Here is an 18,720-nt window from a genome sequence, read left to right on the forward strand (position 1 = left end):
GTTAAAATCGTTAAGCGACATAGAAACTAAAAAACGGCCGTCTGACTGTTTTCTATCACAGTATGTCTCTTTTCTAATAAATATCGAGCATGTCACTAAACCTGTAACCGGTATGAGGGGGTTGCGTTTTTCCCCGGTTGTTCAATGCATTATGAAGGCTTTGGTCCCCGTCCTGGTTGTGCAAAGCGACCTGCAGCCGTATCACCACCGAGGGACACTGTCCACAGGAGGGAGGAGGAGGAGGTGGAGGAGGAGTGGGGGGGTGGAGTGGACGCAGTTATGCCAACAAGCCGATTACTGAAGGCTACTGAGCCCTCTCTGACAATTTGCGTCCGTCCTCTCATGGTCAAACACAGGCGGACACAACACATCTGAAGCTGAAGTTTGGAATCGTACGGAGAGCGGGCTTCATTCATCGCAGGAAAGTACTTTTTTTTTCCAGTGGACGATGATGGATTAATATTGTGAGAACTCCATTGTTTCTATTACATTGGATTTTGAGAGATTTTGAGATTTTAGAGAGCTAAAAGTGACTTTCTGGTACTTATATTGTAGTTGTTGTGGTGTCACCGTTTTGTATTTTTAAACTGCTCTGTATTTGATCTTTACAACCTGCTTAGTGTTTCAGTAGTAGTAGTTTCAACAGTTAAAAAAATAATAATAATAAAATAAGTTAACAATAAAAGAACACATCTAATGGAAATGGAAGCTGTAAACTTTGTCAGTAAGTGAATTTTACATTCAGGCTCCCACATACCAAATCACAGAGACAATAAGAGCCGCCTTTGCTTTTCCCAGTTTAAAGTGCAAGGCGTAAAAATGACCAGTCTCTCCAGGAGTGCAGATGACCAGAAAGGCATCAGCGAGAGTCCGGCTCAAAAACCGGAGACACCCAGGTTCCGCAGCTGGAGCAGCCTCCGCTTTTCGAGGTGGAGAAGCAGCTCGCAGAGGACTACTCCCCCTGCCACCCCGTCCCCGAAGACAGACAAGAGGAGTGATGTGAGCAAGACACTTTTTTCCTTGGTCAAGACTCACAATGATGACTATACGGCGGATCCTGATGGCCTGCTGGATGCCAACGTGGAGGGCGAAGAGGGCGATGATGATACCCAGCAGGACGAGTCCACCTTCTTCCAGAGGCAGTTTGGATCCATGCTGCAGCCGGGGATCAACAAGTTTTCCCTGCGCATGTTTGGCAGCCATAAAGGTGTTGCAGCTGAACAGGCAAGGGTCAAGAGCTTTGGAGTGTGGATCATCCACCCATACAGCGACTTCAGGTAATGATGAGGTTGGGTTATTTCCTAACCTTGTAGTTTCAGTGCTGTTTATGGGAAAGTGCTGAATATCTATATTATTTAAGGAGAAAATGGATAGAAATGTAGAATGGGTAAATGAGTAAGCTTATGCCAACATAAGGTTCCCATCTGTTATTGATTTTTCATAAATTTCCCTTGAAACCATCCAGTTGTGACAGATCCTATTTTCCAAGGACAGACTGCAGTACAGCAGCTGATGTCATGGTTCCTCACACATGATAAGGCGATGAAGGGATTTGATTAGTGATACAGTATATAGGACAAGATCATCTGGATTAATGATAGCACTAGTGACTCCCTTACTCCTTGTTTATGGGAAGGGAGAACTACATTCATTGATACAGATAATTAAATTTAATAACCACTGTATTCCATTTGAAGAGCATGAATCATCCTGTGCTTTGGTTTTGGAGGATTTGTCAGATCATTTCAGATTTTGGGGGCTTTTCTGAACAACTTCTTAGCAGTGATGCCCGAGCAATCCGTCTGTGCGGTCACTAATAATAGCCCCCATCAAATTTAAACAATTTCTAAACATCGGGCCTATGCCAGACAGAGAGGATAAACCCATGCAGGGGGATTATTGCCCATAAGAATCCCTATAATTCCAATCTTGCTCTATTATGCAATAATACACAGACAGCTGAGGGTGGGATTACCGAAGGCCTGCTCTCCTTAAACCGTATGCTCCAACTTTCCCTTTAAAATGGATGAGTTGGAACTGCACGTTTTTGACACTCAGCTATCCTGTTTAGGGTTTAAGGTCAGATGACTGATTTTGTTTTGAATTTTGCAAGTTGGTAAGTAAGCAAGTAAGTATTTTTGTATGGAGAGCAAGAGCTAGAAAGTGAGTAGTGTTTTTGGCTTTTATTCAGAGATAATGATGATAAAAAAAACATTCATTTATCTGTATTGAGCTAACATGCTCACGGTCATAATGTTTCCATGCAGATGTTTAGCATGTATAAGTAATGTCTGCTGTCCTAGTTCAGTGTTCTAGTATGGTGACATTTGTCAGTTAGTAGTAAACACAATGCTGAAAATGTATTGTGATATTTCAGTCAGAATCAAAGTTGTCACCTAACTCAATGCTCCCTAAAAGGTGCATGACAAAAAAAATGGCAGTTAATTGTTTATCTTAACAGCAAATACATAACCCCAAAAGTTTTTTTAAATGTCAATCTTTCTTAAATTTTTGTGGCTTTGAAAAGCTACAGAGTAAACTTACTTGATAAGCAGATTCAATCCTGGATTTAGATTCAAAATAAAACCCTATCAAGCCACATTTCTTGTCTAAAATGTTTTGAAACATTAAAATTAATTCTGCTTCTCTCACATACTCATACTACACACATACAAAGTATATACATGCTTCATGTAATAATGCGGTCCAGAGTCTGCTGGAGTTATTAGCAGCAAGAGGCTCCTAATCTGTCGCAACATGAGAGGAGATGATAAGTAGTCATGTAAACCAGCGTGTAGACAGAGAGGACATGGACGCAAGAGATTGGTGGAGGGATAAACGTGAATGAGAATGAGGGACTAATCTATCAGTTCCTGTATCTCTGACTGGCTAAAGAAGAAGGTCGTTTTCTCACAGGGTTCGTGTTGCGGAGAGTGACGGTAATCAAAAATAGTCTGTTTCATATTCTCTTACTGTGCCTCTGTAATGAGAGAGAAACTGAGAGCAAGACAGAGACCTAAAGTGATTGACACTTGATGGAAACAATCTGTAAGGAAACCCACACCATGTAGCCTTAGTGTATAACGAGACACTGGAAACCCAAAGGAACATAGGACTTGTATGACATGAGGCAGACAGTGATGAGTACAGCTATGTACAGCACAGACGTCTGGCCTTTTACATCCTGAGGGCAGCAGACTGTGCATCAGACAATTCCAGCGGTTGTGACATTTTCTTTTCTTTGTTGTCTTCTTTGGTAGTACACTGAGTCTGATGAGGTAAACACCATACATTTTTGATGAGAGGGATTCCTCCTGTGACAGGAGTGTATATGAGAATAAGGGTCACTCTGAAATGGGCCATTCCCTAGATGAGACCCTGTCCTCCTGATTGGATGACTTAACCTGGCCTTGATAATTGTTTCAAATTCTCCAACTTGAAAGAATAGTTTGACATTTTGGGAAATACACTCATTTGTTATGTCAAAGTTTTATAGAAGTTTAATTATAAACTGGCAACCATCCCAGGGAGAATCAAATGTTTCATGGGAACTGCACAGTAATCAAATATAGTTGCTGTCCATGCATGCCTCATTTTGTTGTCAACTCCAGCTGTCACTTCTTGTGTAGAGCAAAACTCCTTCAAGTATGAACTTGGTGTCTTTAAGTACTAAAACAAGGAGCAAAAACCTTGTCAAGTCAGTTGTAAATAGTACCGGCTCTATGTTGCACAGAAACTTCGCACAAAGGAATGGTCTGCATATTGGAGATCCCGTTTTTGGTGTTATCCTGTCCAGTAAGCAATGCAAGATTGTGGACAGTAGATGCACAAATACAAAGTATGCAACAAAGAAAAATAAAATGCTGACGCTCCTCTATTGTACAGGTTTTACTGGGACATTGTGATGCTCCTGTTGATGATGAGCAATCTGGTCATTTTGCCCTGGGGAATCACCTTCTTTGAAGACCAGAACACCATGCCCTGGATCACTTTTAACGTCCTGTCTGACACACTCTTCCTCATGGACTTGGTTTTCAATTTTCGCACGGGCATCCCAGGAGAGGACAGCCATATCATCCTGGACCCCAAAGAGATCCGCATGCATTACCTCCGTACCTGGTTCATGGTGGACTTCGTCTCCTCCATCCCAGTCGACTACATCTTCCTCATTGTCGACCTGGAGTCCCGGCATGAGTCGTCTGACGTGTACCGCACCGCCCGCGCCCTCCGCATCGTGCGCTTCACCAAGATCCTCAGTCTGCTGCGTCTTCTCCGACTGTCTCGCCTCATCCGCTACATTCACCAGTGGGAGGAGGTAAAGAAAGGGGAGGAAGATGAGAGAGGATACCAGGCTCATAAGGACACACAGAGAAGTAACATCAGAAATTCAACATTTTTTAGTTTAATGTTCCTCCATACAACTTTCTCTCTGGCAGATTTTCCACATGACTTATGACCTGGCCAGTGCTGTGGTGCGTATAGTCAACTTGATTGGCATGATGCTGCTGTTGTGCCACTGGGATGGCTGCCTGACCTTCATGGTGCCGATGCTGCAAGACTTCCCCCAAGATTGCTGGGTATCCAAAAATAATATGGTGGTGAGTGCGCATTCATTCGTAAATTGTATTCTATGTTCACCACTCTAGGTAACATTTTGATGTGACTATTTTATCATGATAACATTTCTGTGTCCTCTCCCCTTGTTTTTACTCTAACCTTTTCAGAATTCTACGTGGCACATACAGTACTCCTACGCCCTGTTTATGGCCATGAGTCACATGTTGTGTATAGGATACGGTGCCCACCCTCCAGAAGGCATGACCGACGTTTGGCTCACCATGATCAGTATGGTCGTGGGGGCCACCTGCTACGCCATGTTCCTTGGTCATGCGACAAACCTGGTCCAGTCCCTGGATGCATCACACCGGCAGTATCAAGAGAAGGTAATGTTACCCAATTTCCCCCAGGGATCAATAAAGTGTTCCTGATTCTGATAATCACCTCTGCATGGACTTGAAAAGATTACCAAACTAAAACATACAGCTTCTATTGGTTTGCGTCCCAGGAGCATCACGTTGATGCTAATGTGATTCTGGCAGTAAGGTTTAATATCACAGCCATGTTTTGTATCATAAGCTTCCTTACTTGCTCGCACTTTATTCATGGAAACTGTGCCAAATGCTGAGAGAATATATGTATTATCTAATGGATTTTGTGGCCTTACTGTGACCCTTTCCAGGGGATTTTCGCAAGATAAAGCAGAACGGATGATAGACAAATGGCAGCACCTTTGTTCTGGATCACTGTTAGCTAATGCCCATTACAAATGAGTTTGTAATCCACTTAAAAACTGCTCAACAAATAGAATAAATGCATAATTGTTGTGCTTAGAAATAATTCAGCAAACACATGGTGGAAAATGTGACTAAATGTGACATCTGACTTCAACTCTGCGGAATTTCGTTGTATCCTCATGAAGGTCAAATCACCATGTGTTTTGTATAAAAATGTTTTCAGTACAAGCAAGTGGAGCAGTACATGTCGTTCCATAAACTGCCGGCAGATGTAAGACAGAGGATCCATGATTACTATGAGCAGCGATTTCAGGGCAAGATGTTTGATGAGGACAGCATCCTCGGAGAGCTCAGTGATCCACTCAAGGAGGTTTGTTATTCCTTAAAGTATGGACTGACTTCCTGTTTTTTTCTTTCTCTTCTCTTGACACATGCCCACTAGATTGATATGAATGTATCAATTAACATGCTGGATTTCAATCGTTTAGTCTATGGAATGTCAGAAAATGGTGGATAAATGAGCAAGGTGTAAGGTTACTTCTTCAAATGTCTTGTTTTGTCCAACCAACCAACAGTCCAAAATCCATGAAAAATCCAATCCATATTCAGTAAGATGAAAGTGTTGGCTAAAATGATTACCGGTATCTCTTTATTAATCACTCATTTTATTGACATATACTTTAAACTCTAAATCAATGATAACCTTAATATTGTATTTTTCCTCTATTAACATTGATATTGTACATTACATTATGGGAAATGTAAGTAAACCGATAAATTAAATGACTAACACTCTTGCACATTACATTACACAAAAACGCAAGTAACTAACAATTATTTTCAGTAAAATTAATAAATAATACTAATTATTTTCTCCATTAATTGATTAGTCAGTCAACGTAAAATGAATCTGCAAATGATTAATCAAAAATAATAATAGTAATAATGATAACCACCACATTAATTGACTGAAAATAATCTTAAAAATCTTACATTTAAAAAATTGAAATGGGTTAATGAAATTTTTGCTTGGAAGATTGCAATTAATTGATTATCAGAACCACCCCCATTATCTGACAAAAGGATCAAATGACTAAACGTCTCAGCGCGACCAAAACTCAACATAAGTGCAAAACAAGACTTTCAATCATTAACATAATAAGTTATACAATAGAGATTACTCAGCATCATCCCTCTTCCCTTTCTCCCACCATGCAGGAGATTGTCAGCTATAACTGCCGTGGACTAGTGGCTAACATGCCACTGTTTGCCAACACTGACCCTCATTTTGTGACGGTGATCCTGACCAAACTGCGATTTGAAGTCTTCCAACCCGCAGACTTGATCATACGCGAAGGAACGCTGGGTCGGAAAATGTACTTCATCCAGCACGGCACTGTCACTGTCATCCCACGTGGCAGTAAGGAGATTAAGCTCAACGATGGAGCATATTTTGGGGGTAAATTGTTTACAGCTGGTCCGGCTTGAACTTAAGATAACAACACTACTAGCCACCAGTAACTGTTGGTTGCTTGGCAACCTTATAGTGACTGTGCCAATCCAAGAAACTTTCCAGTCTAAAACTTGTTGTTGTTATATGTAAGTTATAGTTATAATGCGCTGGTAGGTGTATTTTGTTACCTTTCACCAGCTGCTGGCTGTAGCCTCACATCAAAATTTTACGCGCTGTACAGATGTGAGAGTGGTATCAATCATCTCATTAGACTCCTGGAATGAAAGTGAAATAGCGTATTTTGTAGTGCATCAAACTGTTGCTTCAAAGGTTACACTGCCTCTCTCCTCTTTGGCCCAGAGATCTGCCTGCTAACTCAAGGCCGACGCACAGCCACAGTGAGGGCCGACACCTACTGTCGCCTCTATTCCCTAAGTGTGGACAGTTTCAACGAGGTCCTGGAGGAACATCCCCTTATGAGGAGGGCGTTTGAGAGTGTGGCTGTGGACCGACTGGGCCGGGTGGCTCGCAGACCCAGTTATCAGCCTCCCCCACCTGAATGATGTCTTCAGTGCTGGCAGAGAGAGACTCTGGCCAGAAATGTTCAGGGCATTTGTCACATTTTGACTGAACTTGGCCACACAAAAAAGAAACACTTCAATGTAAACTTTATTGATTGCTGTTTACTTTAGCAGTCAGTGATGGACAATCTAATGGATATAAATAAAACCCTGAGTTTTATTTATAAGATATTATTACTGCGTTTGGCTGAAAATGTTGTACCTTCAGTTGATTTAATTTTGGTACTTGAATCTCAATAAGCTATATTAACATTTTTGTGTTAGATCTTTGTACACTTTACATCTACGTTACATCTATTGTGTAATTTACATTACAGTTATGAGACAAGGAATCACTATTTTATTGTTTCTTCAGCAACCTAACATTTTAGATTTTCTTTTTTACCATCGGCAACAGATGGTCTTCCAAATGTAAATGCTTTAGTAGTCAATCAGTTCGCTGAATGCTTTCAGAGACTACAGTTTCATTATCCATCACATCATTCTTAGGAGTTATTGGAAGCACACATGAGCACCAGCTGGACGATACTTCATATAGCTGTATGTAGCGCTGATTCAAATGATCCCTCAGGTCTGTAGGTTGCATCAAGTCAGGGTTTAATACTGATGCTCACCGAGGATAAGCTGCTGTGATGTAATAACTGTACAGGGACAGATTGTACATGGTTATAGATCACTGTTTAAATTGCTACATTTCATGTTATGGACAGTTGTAGCTTGAAAAAAACTTCCCATCTGAAGAGTTTAGCTTTGCATCTGTACAATTTAGTATCCAGTATGATAAGGTGTTTTCCACACATTTTCTTCAGTAATAATTACTTAATTTGTCTCCTCATAGGGCGGCACGGTGGTGCAGTGGTTAGCACTGTCGCCTCATAGCATCATAACTAGTCCACATAAGCGGTATAGAAAATGGATGGATGGATGGATGTCTCCTCATAGGAAATTCTTTTTTTTTCACTATGTTAATGAAAAACATACTGAAAAGAATGGGCACTTGCAACTGATGTGGAAAGATGTCAGCAGTTAGGGGTTAGGTGCCTTGCTCAAGGACACCTCAGCAGTGCCTTGGAGGTGAACTGGCACCATAATTACATCTTAATTCCACCTTAATTTAACCTGTTTTAATTTTCATTATGTTGCAGACAGATAAGTGAAAGCCAATTTTAAGGACCATTTTCATGCCAGATATTTTGACTTATGAAAACAGCGAAAAGTACAAGTCCTACTAATAACATCAGTGGCTCCAAGCTATTGGGCTAGTGAGCCAACATGAACAGCACATATCAGAGTAGCTAAAATGAAATAAAATGAATACTACGATTTTCCTGCTTTGATGTCAAAACTGTCAGCTGTGAAAAAGGTTTGGTATGAGACTTAATGCTTGTTTTCTGCCTCAAAACAGGGTTTGATAAATGTGTATAAGCTTAACATAAATTGGTTGAAATTCTAATCAATATCTGTTGCTTATGTGCACTAAGAGTAAAATACTGATATTGATAGGAAGAGGAATAACATATATGTCTGTTATCCATCTTCTATCATGTATATGGGTTATTATTACTGTTTTTATTAATGCAGTAATATATCAATACAGAGAAAAAAACTCTCAGTTATTAAATGTCTTCTATTTTACGATAACTTACAGAAAGCATTAAATTGTCATGTGAATTTGTTCAGTTTTAACCACAATACTTAGCCTTTCCTTTTTCATTATTTAAACTTTCTGATTAATTATCCTCGTCCTGATGTCATGTAAATATTTCTATCCTTTAAAGTTAATATAAAAGTGTTTTTGCCTAAGCGTTTTTTTCTGAAGATGTTATTTGTAAGTGCACACACATGCACACACACACAAACACACAGACCACTGCCAAAAAAAAATCCTAACTCAGATCTTTTATTTTTTTTCTAAATATTAGTTATCACAGTGTAGAATGGTCCCTTTCAGATAACTATTCTATTCTATTCTAACATTTTTGTATTTTAATGTAGAAACTGATTGAGGGTGACATGAGTTATTATAAGTATGGTGTTGTATGTCATCATAGTTTACCATATACATTTATTAGATCATATGTTTTGTATATTTAAAGTCTTATTTTTGTGAAGTAATAAGAGTAGGGCCGCAGTATTTGACCTCTGAAATGTTGCGCAGATTTACTGTATATCTGAACAAAATGGGACAGCATGTACTGTAGAAGTACCTCTGCACATATATAATATACCCACATTGGCTGTTGTTATGATTTTATTTTCTCAGAGCGCGGTCCATTGTGTCGGCACGTTGTGCAACCAGAACTTTTAAACATCTGTAAGGCTCGGCAGCGCTGCAGTCGTGCTTGGCGGTGACAGCATCCGGTCCGTGTGCTCCACTACTTCCTGTCTGCATTTCGTTAGCTCGGAACGTAGAGAAGGTAAGAGGGACCGGTTGTTTGCTAACGTACATCAAACCATTCATTGTTTCTTATCTGCTTACATTGCAGGGTGTATTACAGCATGTATTAATCAACTCATGCATTTGTTGTCAGTTTGAAATTTGGGTGCTACGTCGCGAATCAGCTGCTTTTATTCTGACATTACAAGGTTAAACGCTAGCTAACTTAGAGCTAGGCCAACAGTAGCTAGCTGTTTGAGCATGGAGGTCAGTGTGCACTCTAAATATCACCGTAAAGCTAAGAAAGAAGTTGAGCTTTATCCATAATAATTCAATTTGTTTATAAGCGTGTAGACCGTAAGTGTTACAGCTGAATTTTTAGGATTAATAACATTACTGGTTCTCGCCTTCACCTTCGTTAGCTAACGCTAACTCCCAAATACCTCTGACATAACAACATCACATAAGAAGTTACACAAGATCTCTGACAGGGCTGTTTCAATGTCAAAATATATTAAAATCAAACATCTGTTGGTCCCTACCTTAAAATGAAGGTTTATCTAGTGTTTTCACGTTTATTTTTTTGAAAACATACGACTGCTGTTGAAACGGAGCTAGTGTCAGGTTGTTTTGCTTCTGCTGAGTTGATGGAAGGGGATGTTTGGTAGTTAGAACAAAAGATTGTCATTGCAACAAATTACTATGACATGACCCCTTGATTAAACATAATGTGCACCGTTGTTGATAGTTGACAGGGGCATTAAAATACGTAAAATACTGATCCGTCCAGTTATGGAATTTATCTTGTTATTCTGATTGTTGAGGCCACTGTAACGTCAGATTGGCACTTACAGTTTCCATTAGCAGTTAAGTTTTGGAAATATGATGAGAGATGTTGACATGTTTGAGTGTAACTTATCACATTGTTTTTGTGTTATTTTTTTAAGAAAAAAATGATTTTTGGTTTGCAATTCAAATACACATGTCACAATTTGCTGCTTTTTGTTATATTATGTGATTTTAAACTGAATGATTTTGGGTTTTGGAATATTGTTTTGACAAAAAAGACTTAAAATAAACAGCTAATTAATTATGAAAATAGTTATGTGTTGTAGCCCTCACTGTGAGTATCCTTGATTAACCAAAGCTACCCCAACTATCTTGTCATGTTGCAGTCTCTCTTAATGCAAGGATGCTGTCCCTGACTCGAGCGGTGGTGGGTGGGGTGGCTCGTGTTCCAGCTGCTGTCAGCCAAGGTGGAGTGACTGCTATCACCCGATTCAGTAGCACAGCACAGGTATCTGCCCTACATTTTGTTAGAACTAAAATTTGAATGGCAACAACATGGTGAACATTTTATGTGTTTGTCTTCTTTTTGCAGAGTCCTCCTAAGAAAACATCATTTGGACCGTTGGCAGATGAGGACAGAATTTTCACAAACCTTTATGGCCGTCATGACTGGAGGTAACACCCCTGATGTTATTATAGTGTGCTCTTGAAAATCTGAAACACAACAATAATTTGATTGATCCTCTACACTTTACAAAATGATTTACTAATCACTAAACTAAACTCCAGTGATGCACATTTTTGGCTTTATAAGAATCGTTGTTGAATTAAAAGTGTTAGCCATTTCTAAATATAATAACGGAACAAAATTCTCACCTGCGCATATTTGTGCTTCAGGCTGAAGGGTGCTTTAAAGCGTGGTGACTGGTACAAAACTAAGGAGATCCTTTTGAAGGGAGTCGACTGGATCCTCAATGAGATCAAAGTTTCTGGCCTGCGTGGGAGAGGTGGAGCTGGTTTTCCTACAGGCATGAAGTGGGGCTTCATGAATAAACCCAGCGATGGCAGGTCAGTGAGGACACAGCCTTATGCACGTACACCAGATTGATGATTTTCTCATGGCATTTGACCAGTTTCTGTGTATCAAGTATTGTAAGATACACAAGTATCTTACAAAGTCATCCCTGCTAGCCATTTATAGTAAACCGTTAAGGTCTTAGTTTCTTAATGAATTAGCTTCATGTGGTCTCTTGTAGTCTTGAAACTGAAAATGAGTGAAATCTCGGTTGACTGTAGCTGGTTTTGTCTGGATTAGTTTTGCAGGTTAACCATCCATTGGGGTGGATTCCTTTGAGTGTCTTCTGTTGATAATAAAGATCAATCAACGTCACTTTTGACTGATGAAAAATTCACACTATTTGGACTTATCAACTACAGCGGCTACTCTGGGAATGGAAAAAATAAATATTTTCTATTTAATTGCACTTTCATTTCTTGTGTTAGACCAAAGTATCTGGTGGTGAATGCCGACGAGGGAGAACCTGGCACCTGTAAGGACAGGGAGATTATGAGGAATGACCCACACAAGCTGGTGGAGGGCTGCCTGGTCGCTGGGAGGGCCATGGGGGCACGTGCTGCTTATATCTATATCAGAGGAGAGTTCTACAATGAGTCATCCAACCTACAGGTGAAAATGGACAGAAACCCACCCACAGATTCAGAGCAACAGTTGTAAATTAGAGTAGATTAAGTTGTTGGAGTGCAGGTAAAATGATCCTCAATAGTATGAATAAATTAGGAATATTCAAGTACACAGAGAGTTGCCGTTATTCAGTAAGGACCTTTTTTTTTTTTTTTTTTTTTTTTTTTACTGGAAAAATCCTTTAAATCCAACATATTCATGTATCTTCAGTGATAATATCTGGTGAAAATAATTCCCTTGACTTCACACCAAATATGAAGCAAATGTTTCATGCAGATCATGCAATCAATGTAAAATGCGTAAATTTACAGCTAATGAATCTTAAGGTATTCTGGCAGTTTTGGGTGAATAAACACAAAATGATCACGTGGTCAAAACAGTACCGGTAGCACAATTCGAAAATTTGCTTTGCATTCTGTGAACACAGACATAATTGGAAATGTATTAAAGATTGTTGAGTCTCATTATCAGGTTATTTAATATCTGTTCTTAGGTGGCTATCAATGAGGCCTACGCTGCTGGTCTCATTGGGAAGAATGCCTGTGGCTCAGGTTATGACTTTGATGTGTTTGTGATGCGTGGTGCTGGAGCGTACATCTGTGGAGAGGAGACTGCTCTTATCGAGTCCTTGGAGGGAAAGCAGGGGAAGCCCCGCTTGAAGCCCCCATTTCCTGCTGATGTGGGTGAGTTCCAGACTGAAGTGGAAAATATATATTTTATATATATTACAGTACTGCTGGATGTTTCTTGTTCTTGCCAAAGAAAGAACTATCAGTCCTGTTTTCTATCTTAAAGGTGTATTTGGTTGCCCAACAACTGTTGCCAATGTGGAGACTGTGTCTGTGGCACCTACCATCTGTCGCCGTGGAGGCTCGTGGTTCCTGGGTTTTGGCAGAGAGAGAAACTCTGGCACAAAACTCTTCAACATCTCGGGCCATGTTAACCACCCCTGCACCGTAGAGGAGGAGATGTCTGTCCCTTTGAAAGACCTCATCGAGAGACACGCAGGTACATATTGTGCTAAGAATGTGTCACAAAATGTATCCGTTGTTGTAATGAGACTATTGGTCTCGTAAAGTGGCACATTTTTGATTTAACACCTTGGGTTTCGATCTGGGGGATAAACTGAGATGTTTTGTTATGTTTTTTGACCTTTGTTATGGGATTTTGTGAAAGAAAATCCTTGTGATGGGAAGAAAATACTCTTTTCTTGTGAATAGAAAAAACCCTCCTTTAAGTAATTAAGGGAAACTGCTGGAGAGGGGAAACCTAAATGCATCATTTGTTTATCGACATGTTTTTTTGTGCACCAAGAGGGTTATGGACTGAAAAGATTAGGACAGCTTAGCATAAGCACAGCCTAAGTGAATGTAGTTTTTTACTTAATTGAACGAACATCTGTCTGGTAGGTGGAGTGCGTGGTGGTTGGGATAACCTGCTGGCTGTAATCCCTGGTGGCTCCTCAACACCCCTCATTCCTAAGAGTGTGTGTGAAGAAGTGCTGATGGACTTTGACAGCCTCATCCAGGCTCAGTCTGGCTTAGGCACGGCCGCGCTTATTGTCATGGACAAATCTGTAAGTTTGTCAACTCTGCAGCATATATCATCATGCACAAAGAAATCGTGAAACATCTGTTAGAGTGGTTGATGAACTGTTTTTGCAGACCGATGTTATCAGAGCCATCGCCCGCCTGATTGAGTTCTACAAACATGAGAGTTGCGGCCAGTGCACACCCTGCAGAGAAGGTAAGAACTACTTCAGTGTCATATTATGCGTCAAGTGCACTGGTCTGAACGCTACGTACATCAGGTCTCTACCTGTTACAAACAGAAAATATTTTTTCCCTTCTGTCTCTTTCTGTAGGAGTGGACTGGATGAATAAGATGATGTGGCGTTTTGTGAAAGGGGATGCACGGTCAGCAGAGATCGACATGATTTGGGAGATCAGTAAGCAAATTGAGGGACACACTATCTGTGCTCTGGGAGATGGTGCGGCATGGCCAGTGCAGGTAAACACATGTACTATCATGATGCATAATTAGTTCACAGTACATTTTTTACTTGCTGACAGTTTTTGAGGTTTGCCAAAAATGCCCAGAGGCAAATCTGCCCTTGCTCCTATGTGTGAATTGTTCAAAGGCGTCATCCTAGAGCTTGTCAAGATTGCCTCTTAGACACCTGAAAGAAAGCAGGCCGGCTTGATATCTGATCAGGTTCAGGACAGACTGGGGAGAAATGTATTGAGCTACGGTTAATGAGAGCACACACTCTTTTGCTTTTATCTGCAGTAGCTCTCTTAATGCAGTCTTATTGCCCATCTATTTCTATGGAGGGAGCAAAATGAGTTTCTCTGAGAACACATAGGAATTCACACAAGCTTTTCAGTATTTGTATCTTTGTCACCCTTTCTGAACCACAGCTATGCATTTACATTGCATTGTACAGATCTGACATTGTGAAAGTCATGTAGTGCTACAAAAAAAAGGCTAAATGAATGTTCAGTTTTCCTCTTTTCTGTGTTCACAGGGATTGATCAGGCACTTCAGGCCTGTGATGGAAAGCCGAATTTCTGAATACCAGCAGCAGGCCAGGGCTTAAATGGCTCCTTCACCTTGAACTCATTCTCCTGCCTCACATGCCCTTAACCCTGTGGCTGTGTCACTGATGAATTATTTAAAGCGATAATGTGTCGTCTTATCACCTCATCATCAAGTTTTACATTGATGTATCTGCCTTGTTTGAATAAAGTTCCATGAACCTTAAACTGCAATTTTATTTTGTCTTTGTAGTATTAATCTGTCGTTTTTTGAATATTTTTTTCTTGTAGACAATGACAATATTGTTCATATTTTTCAAAATTCAAAATTTATATTTTTTCAAGTTTAATAGGCTTATTTATTGAGCAATTTTAGAATACAACAACGCACAGTAGCATAATGTAGGATTAAACACGAAAGTGCTAGACCATGTAGATACATATACGCACAGATAACAAATAAAAGAATGGTTTCACCTTTTAAAGCTTACATTTATGTGGAAGTTATTTGCCCTGTAAGTGGATCAAACAATGCGGCGGTGCGTTCCAGACAAAGGCTGCATGTTGGTAGTCTCGCGATAACGCCGTGGACTGTAGACTTTCTCATATCACGTGACGTCGGCAGAATATTCATAGCTGCTTCATTTCGAGGGACGTTTCGCACGGTAAGGAGTGGATGCATTTTTGAATTGTTTACAAAGACTGAAGGGTCAAAATTGATAGTGATTCATAGCACAGATGCACAAATTTTAAAATGCACGGGTTCAGAATGAAAGAAAGCTCAAAGCAAATGTGAAAAACAAAGTTCAAAACATTGTGAAAATATATGAGAACAATATTTTCGCTCTTGGATGCAGCTGTGCATGTCGACCAGGGTCCGTTTCCTCCATCCCTCTGTGAACTAGCTCAGGCCTAACGTTAGCTGTGTTCTTGTTATATTTCATCAATGGTCTGTCTCAAATAAATAAGTATTGAAATGCCCTCTGTTTTCAGTGAGTCCAGTTTCCAGTGTCTGCTTCTTCAGCCGAAATATCCTGATTCCTGGTAATTAAACACAGCCTGTCACTGCAGTCATGTCCTGTAGTCCATTTAGCTTAGCCTGTTAACACGTATGATTAATTTTCAGCGTCCGTATACAACTACAGCGTGTACCTGTTTTACAGCTCCATGAAGCTGGGTTAGTGCCTGAAAGCATCAGCATGGAAATGTTGAAAATAGAGCAAGTAATTGTTGGAAGTGAGATGAGATCCACCTCAACGGAGATCAAGTCTGAGCCCGCGGACGTCCCTCTGCAGTCCTGTAAGCTAACATTTATGTGCGTGATTCATATGATGTGATGCTGTGGATTTAATTACAGCTGCCGAATCGGACAGGTGTTGCTACCATGCAGTTATATGTATCTGTTACTGCTATGGCGTGGTAATTAATCATTAAACAACTTTTTACTATGTGCAGATCAGCATGAGAGTCTACAGTGTTTTCAGTGCTTCATCACCTTCTGTAACGCCAAAGCCAAGGAGAGACATATGAGGAAGAGTCATCGGGACCAGTACAAACAGCAGCTGCAGCAGGTAGAGTAGTTTTCAAGAACAGACTGAGCAGCTCCTATGTATGAAAACTGTTTACTAGTACAGATATTTTCATTTTTAAATAATCTGTATATTATTTTGACCATTTATAATTTGATTTATAAAATATGAGAAATTTGTTATTGGTGAAAAACTCTGATGTACTACTGCTGATGTATCTGTGATAAGCCAGTATGGGCAGGTTGATGTATCAGCGCAGTCTAGTATGGATGCAAATGTTCTGTGTAATGTAGTCTTTCTGTACATATTAACTTCATTTGTAAGATTATTGCAAACACTTCTCCTTCTTCCTAAAAAAAATCAGTAAGTAAAGCAGTAAGTCAGTGCGTTTCACATTTTTAACCAATGTTCCACTCATCCTTTTGTAGACTAATACACTCTTCACTTGCTACAAGTGTGACAAGTGCTTCTCCTCCTCTGATGAGCTCAGCCAGCACCAGGCCACCCACAGCAGAGAGGAGAAACCCTTCCGCTGTGCTTACTGCTGCAAAAACTTCTTCACCTTCACCGAGGTGAGGGTAAAGCAGGCTACAAGTAAGCCTATTTTTGTGCTTGGGAAATGATAAAATAATTGTTTATTGTCTTTAATGAATGTTAAATGTCTTACAGCTGAACAAACACAGACGACATGAGTGCATTGAACGACGATGTCCATGCAGGGACTGTGGTGCGTTGTTTCCTAGTCCCTCACGACTTCGCAACCATCGCATTGCGGTGCACCCACAGCGCCCAGTAGTGGCAGATGACATTAACACTTACCAATGCTGCAAATGTGGTTGTGGCTTCCAGACAGAAGAAGAGCTCCTGAAGCACCAGGAGAAATTTGCTGGTGATCTAAATTGTGATGTAAAACCGCAGGGCAAAAGACGTGGCCGTAAACCCAAGTATGCGGCCCAAACAGAGGTGGCTGATATCAAGAAGATCAAGCAAGAAGAGGACACAGAGGAAAGCACAGGATGTGGTGATTCTATAACAGAGGGATGCCCCTCCAACGATCTGCAAACTGAGCTCAAGATTCCTTGTCCTGAAGCCAACTGTGACCTCCTATTTCCGTCTGTTGCAGCCCTGCGGGCACACAAAAGGGACATCCATGGGCCTCCCACTCGCAAGGCTCACACATGCACAGAGTGTGATGAGAGTTATGCTCGGTCTGAGCAGCTGAAAGCACACATGGCCAGGGCTCACTGGTCTGAATACACCTGCCCCACCAGTGGAAACAGCTTTGAACAGGAGAGCATGCTAAAGACCCATCAGAACACCCACACTGAAGGAGAGGAGGTAGCGGAACAAAGATAATGTTTGAGGGAAAAAAGACTGCAACTTCATCCTACATCATTCATTTATACAGCTGTCAGATTATTTCTGTAACATTCTCCTTAGTGTAGGTAGATTTTTATGTGAAACTTTTAGGGTGAGAGCTTTAGAATCACGGTTATGCAACACAGTTGAATTATGGAGGATCTGTAAATAATTATGACTTATGTCTATTGCAAGCTCATGTCACAAGGGCCTTTTTGCTGTTTGTATTACCTCTATTGTACATGAAATGTTTTATATTCATACTCACTGTAGAGTCCCTCACATGTGGGAATGTTTCATATTTAACTGTACTATTTTATTTTCAGGAAGACACATAATGGTGACAATTACATGAAGAATGTATTGTCCTAAACAGAATAAAATCCAAACTTTGTTAAATGTGCCAAGGTATAGGTTACTGTACTATGGGACTTTATGGTGAAATACTTAAATTACTCTTTTACTCCAAAGTAAGTAGTTGTTGAATTAAACAGCACTTACATTTCTGTGCTATCTTTGGTGGTCACCTTGTGTGAGTGTGTGTATGAGTGGGTGAATCAGAGGCAACATTTAAAGTGATGTATTGGAAAAAAAAATCACAGGTAATAGTTGGTTACTATTACCTGTGCAGTCAGTGATGCCATGGAATATTCCATGAGAGATTGTTTTTGTTCTCTAAAGAATAAAAATACTTTACATTCAACAGGATTTTTGAATTGTGGTTAACAAACCTAACAAGCTTTGTAGACCACTAACATATATGTATATGACAAAACATTTAGCATAAGATTTACAATTGATCCTACTGATATTTTATGCTACTTTATGCTTCTACTTCATTACATTTCTTAAGGAAATATTGCACCTTTTACTTCTCTACATTTCTCTTACAGTCTATTACTTTGCTACATACAAAGTTACACGCAAAGCATATCAGTCCATAAAATATTCTGCATTGTTATAGATTTAAATATCCAGTGCATAAAGCTGTTAAAATGATCGATAATATAATTCATCATACTATTCTGTGTAATTGACATTTTACTAATAATACTTCCTAATGAGAGTTATTTGCTGTTGAATGCAGTACTTGGAAATT

The 18,720-nt window shown here is 40.0% G+C and overlaps 3 protein-coding genes across 4 annotated transcripts; all 3 read left to right on the top strand.

Moving 5' to 3' along the window:
- Positions 1–259: 259 nt before the first annotated feature.
- On the top strand, positions 260–8,154 carry hcn3 (hyperpolarization activated cyclic nucleotide-gated potassium channel 3). The gene is made up of 7 exons (XM_046418527.1): positions 260–1,277; positions 3,886–4,315; positions 4,437–4,598; positions 4,725–4,943; positions 5,518–5,664; positions 6,513–6,753; positions 7,108–8,154. The coding sequence occupies exons 1-7, from the start codon at positions 820–822 to the stop codon at positions 7,308–7,310; spliced, it is 1,860 nt and encodes a 619-aa protein (XP_046274483.1). The 5' UTR covers positions 260–819; the 3' UTR covers positions 7,311–8,154.
- Positions 8,155–9,609: 1,455 nt separating this feature from the next.
- Positions 9,610–14,961, top strand: ndufv1 (NADH:ubiquinone oxidoreductase core subunit V1). The gene is made up of 11 exons (XM_046418142.1): positions 9,610–9,745; positions 10,881–11,002; positions 11,087–11,169; positions 11,392–11,562; positions 11,998–12,181; positions 12,690–12,879; positions 12,992–13,204; positions 13,606–13,772; positions 13,861–13,942; positions 14,061–14,206; positions 14,724–14,961. Exons 2-11 carry the CDS (start codon positions 10,898–10,900, stop codon positions 14,793–14,795), a joined length of 1,413 nt encoding a protein of 470 aa, XP_046274098.1. The 5' UTR covers positions 9,610–9,745; positions 10,881–10,897; the 3' UTR covers positions 14,796–14,961.
- Positions 14,962–15,303: 342 nt separating this feature from the next.
- Positions 15,304–18,324, top strand: LOC124074838 (oocyte zinc finger protein XlCOF6-like). Of its 2 annotated transcripts, none has more exons than XM_046418143.1 (6): positions 15,304–15,398; positions 15,727–15,777; positions 15,897–16,032; positions 16,189–16,304; positions 16,691–16,834; positions 16,932–18,324. In XM_046418143.1, exons 3-6 carry the CDS (start codon positions 15,933–15,935, stop codon positions 17,616–17,618), a joined length of 1,047 nt encoding a protein of 348 aa, XP_046274099.1. In that variant the 5' UTR covers positions 15,304–15,398; positions 15,727–15,777; positions 15,897–15,932; the 3' UTR covers positions 17,619–18,324. The 2 variants fall into 2 exon arrangements, with proteins under 2 accessions (XP_046274099.1, XP_046274100.1); XM_046418144.1 differs by lacking the exon at positions 15,304–15,398 and adding an exon at positions 15,423–15,650.
- The last annotated feature ends 396 nt before the right edge of the window (positions 18,325–18,720 follow it).

This window comes from Scatophagus argus, chromosome 17, assembly GCF_020382885.2.
Source record: "Scatophagus argus isolate fScaArg1 chromosome 17, fScaArg1.pri, whole genome shotgun sequence".
Lineage (NCBI taxonomy): Eukaryota > Metazoa > Chordata > Actinopteri > Scatophagidae > Scatophagus > Scatophagus argus.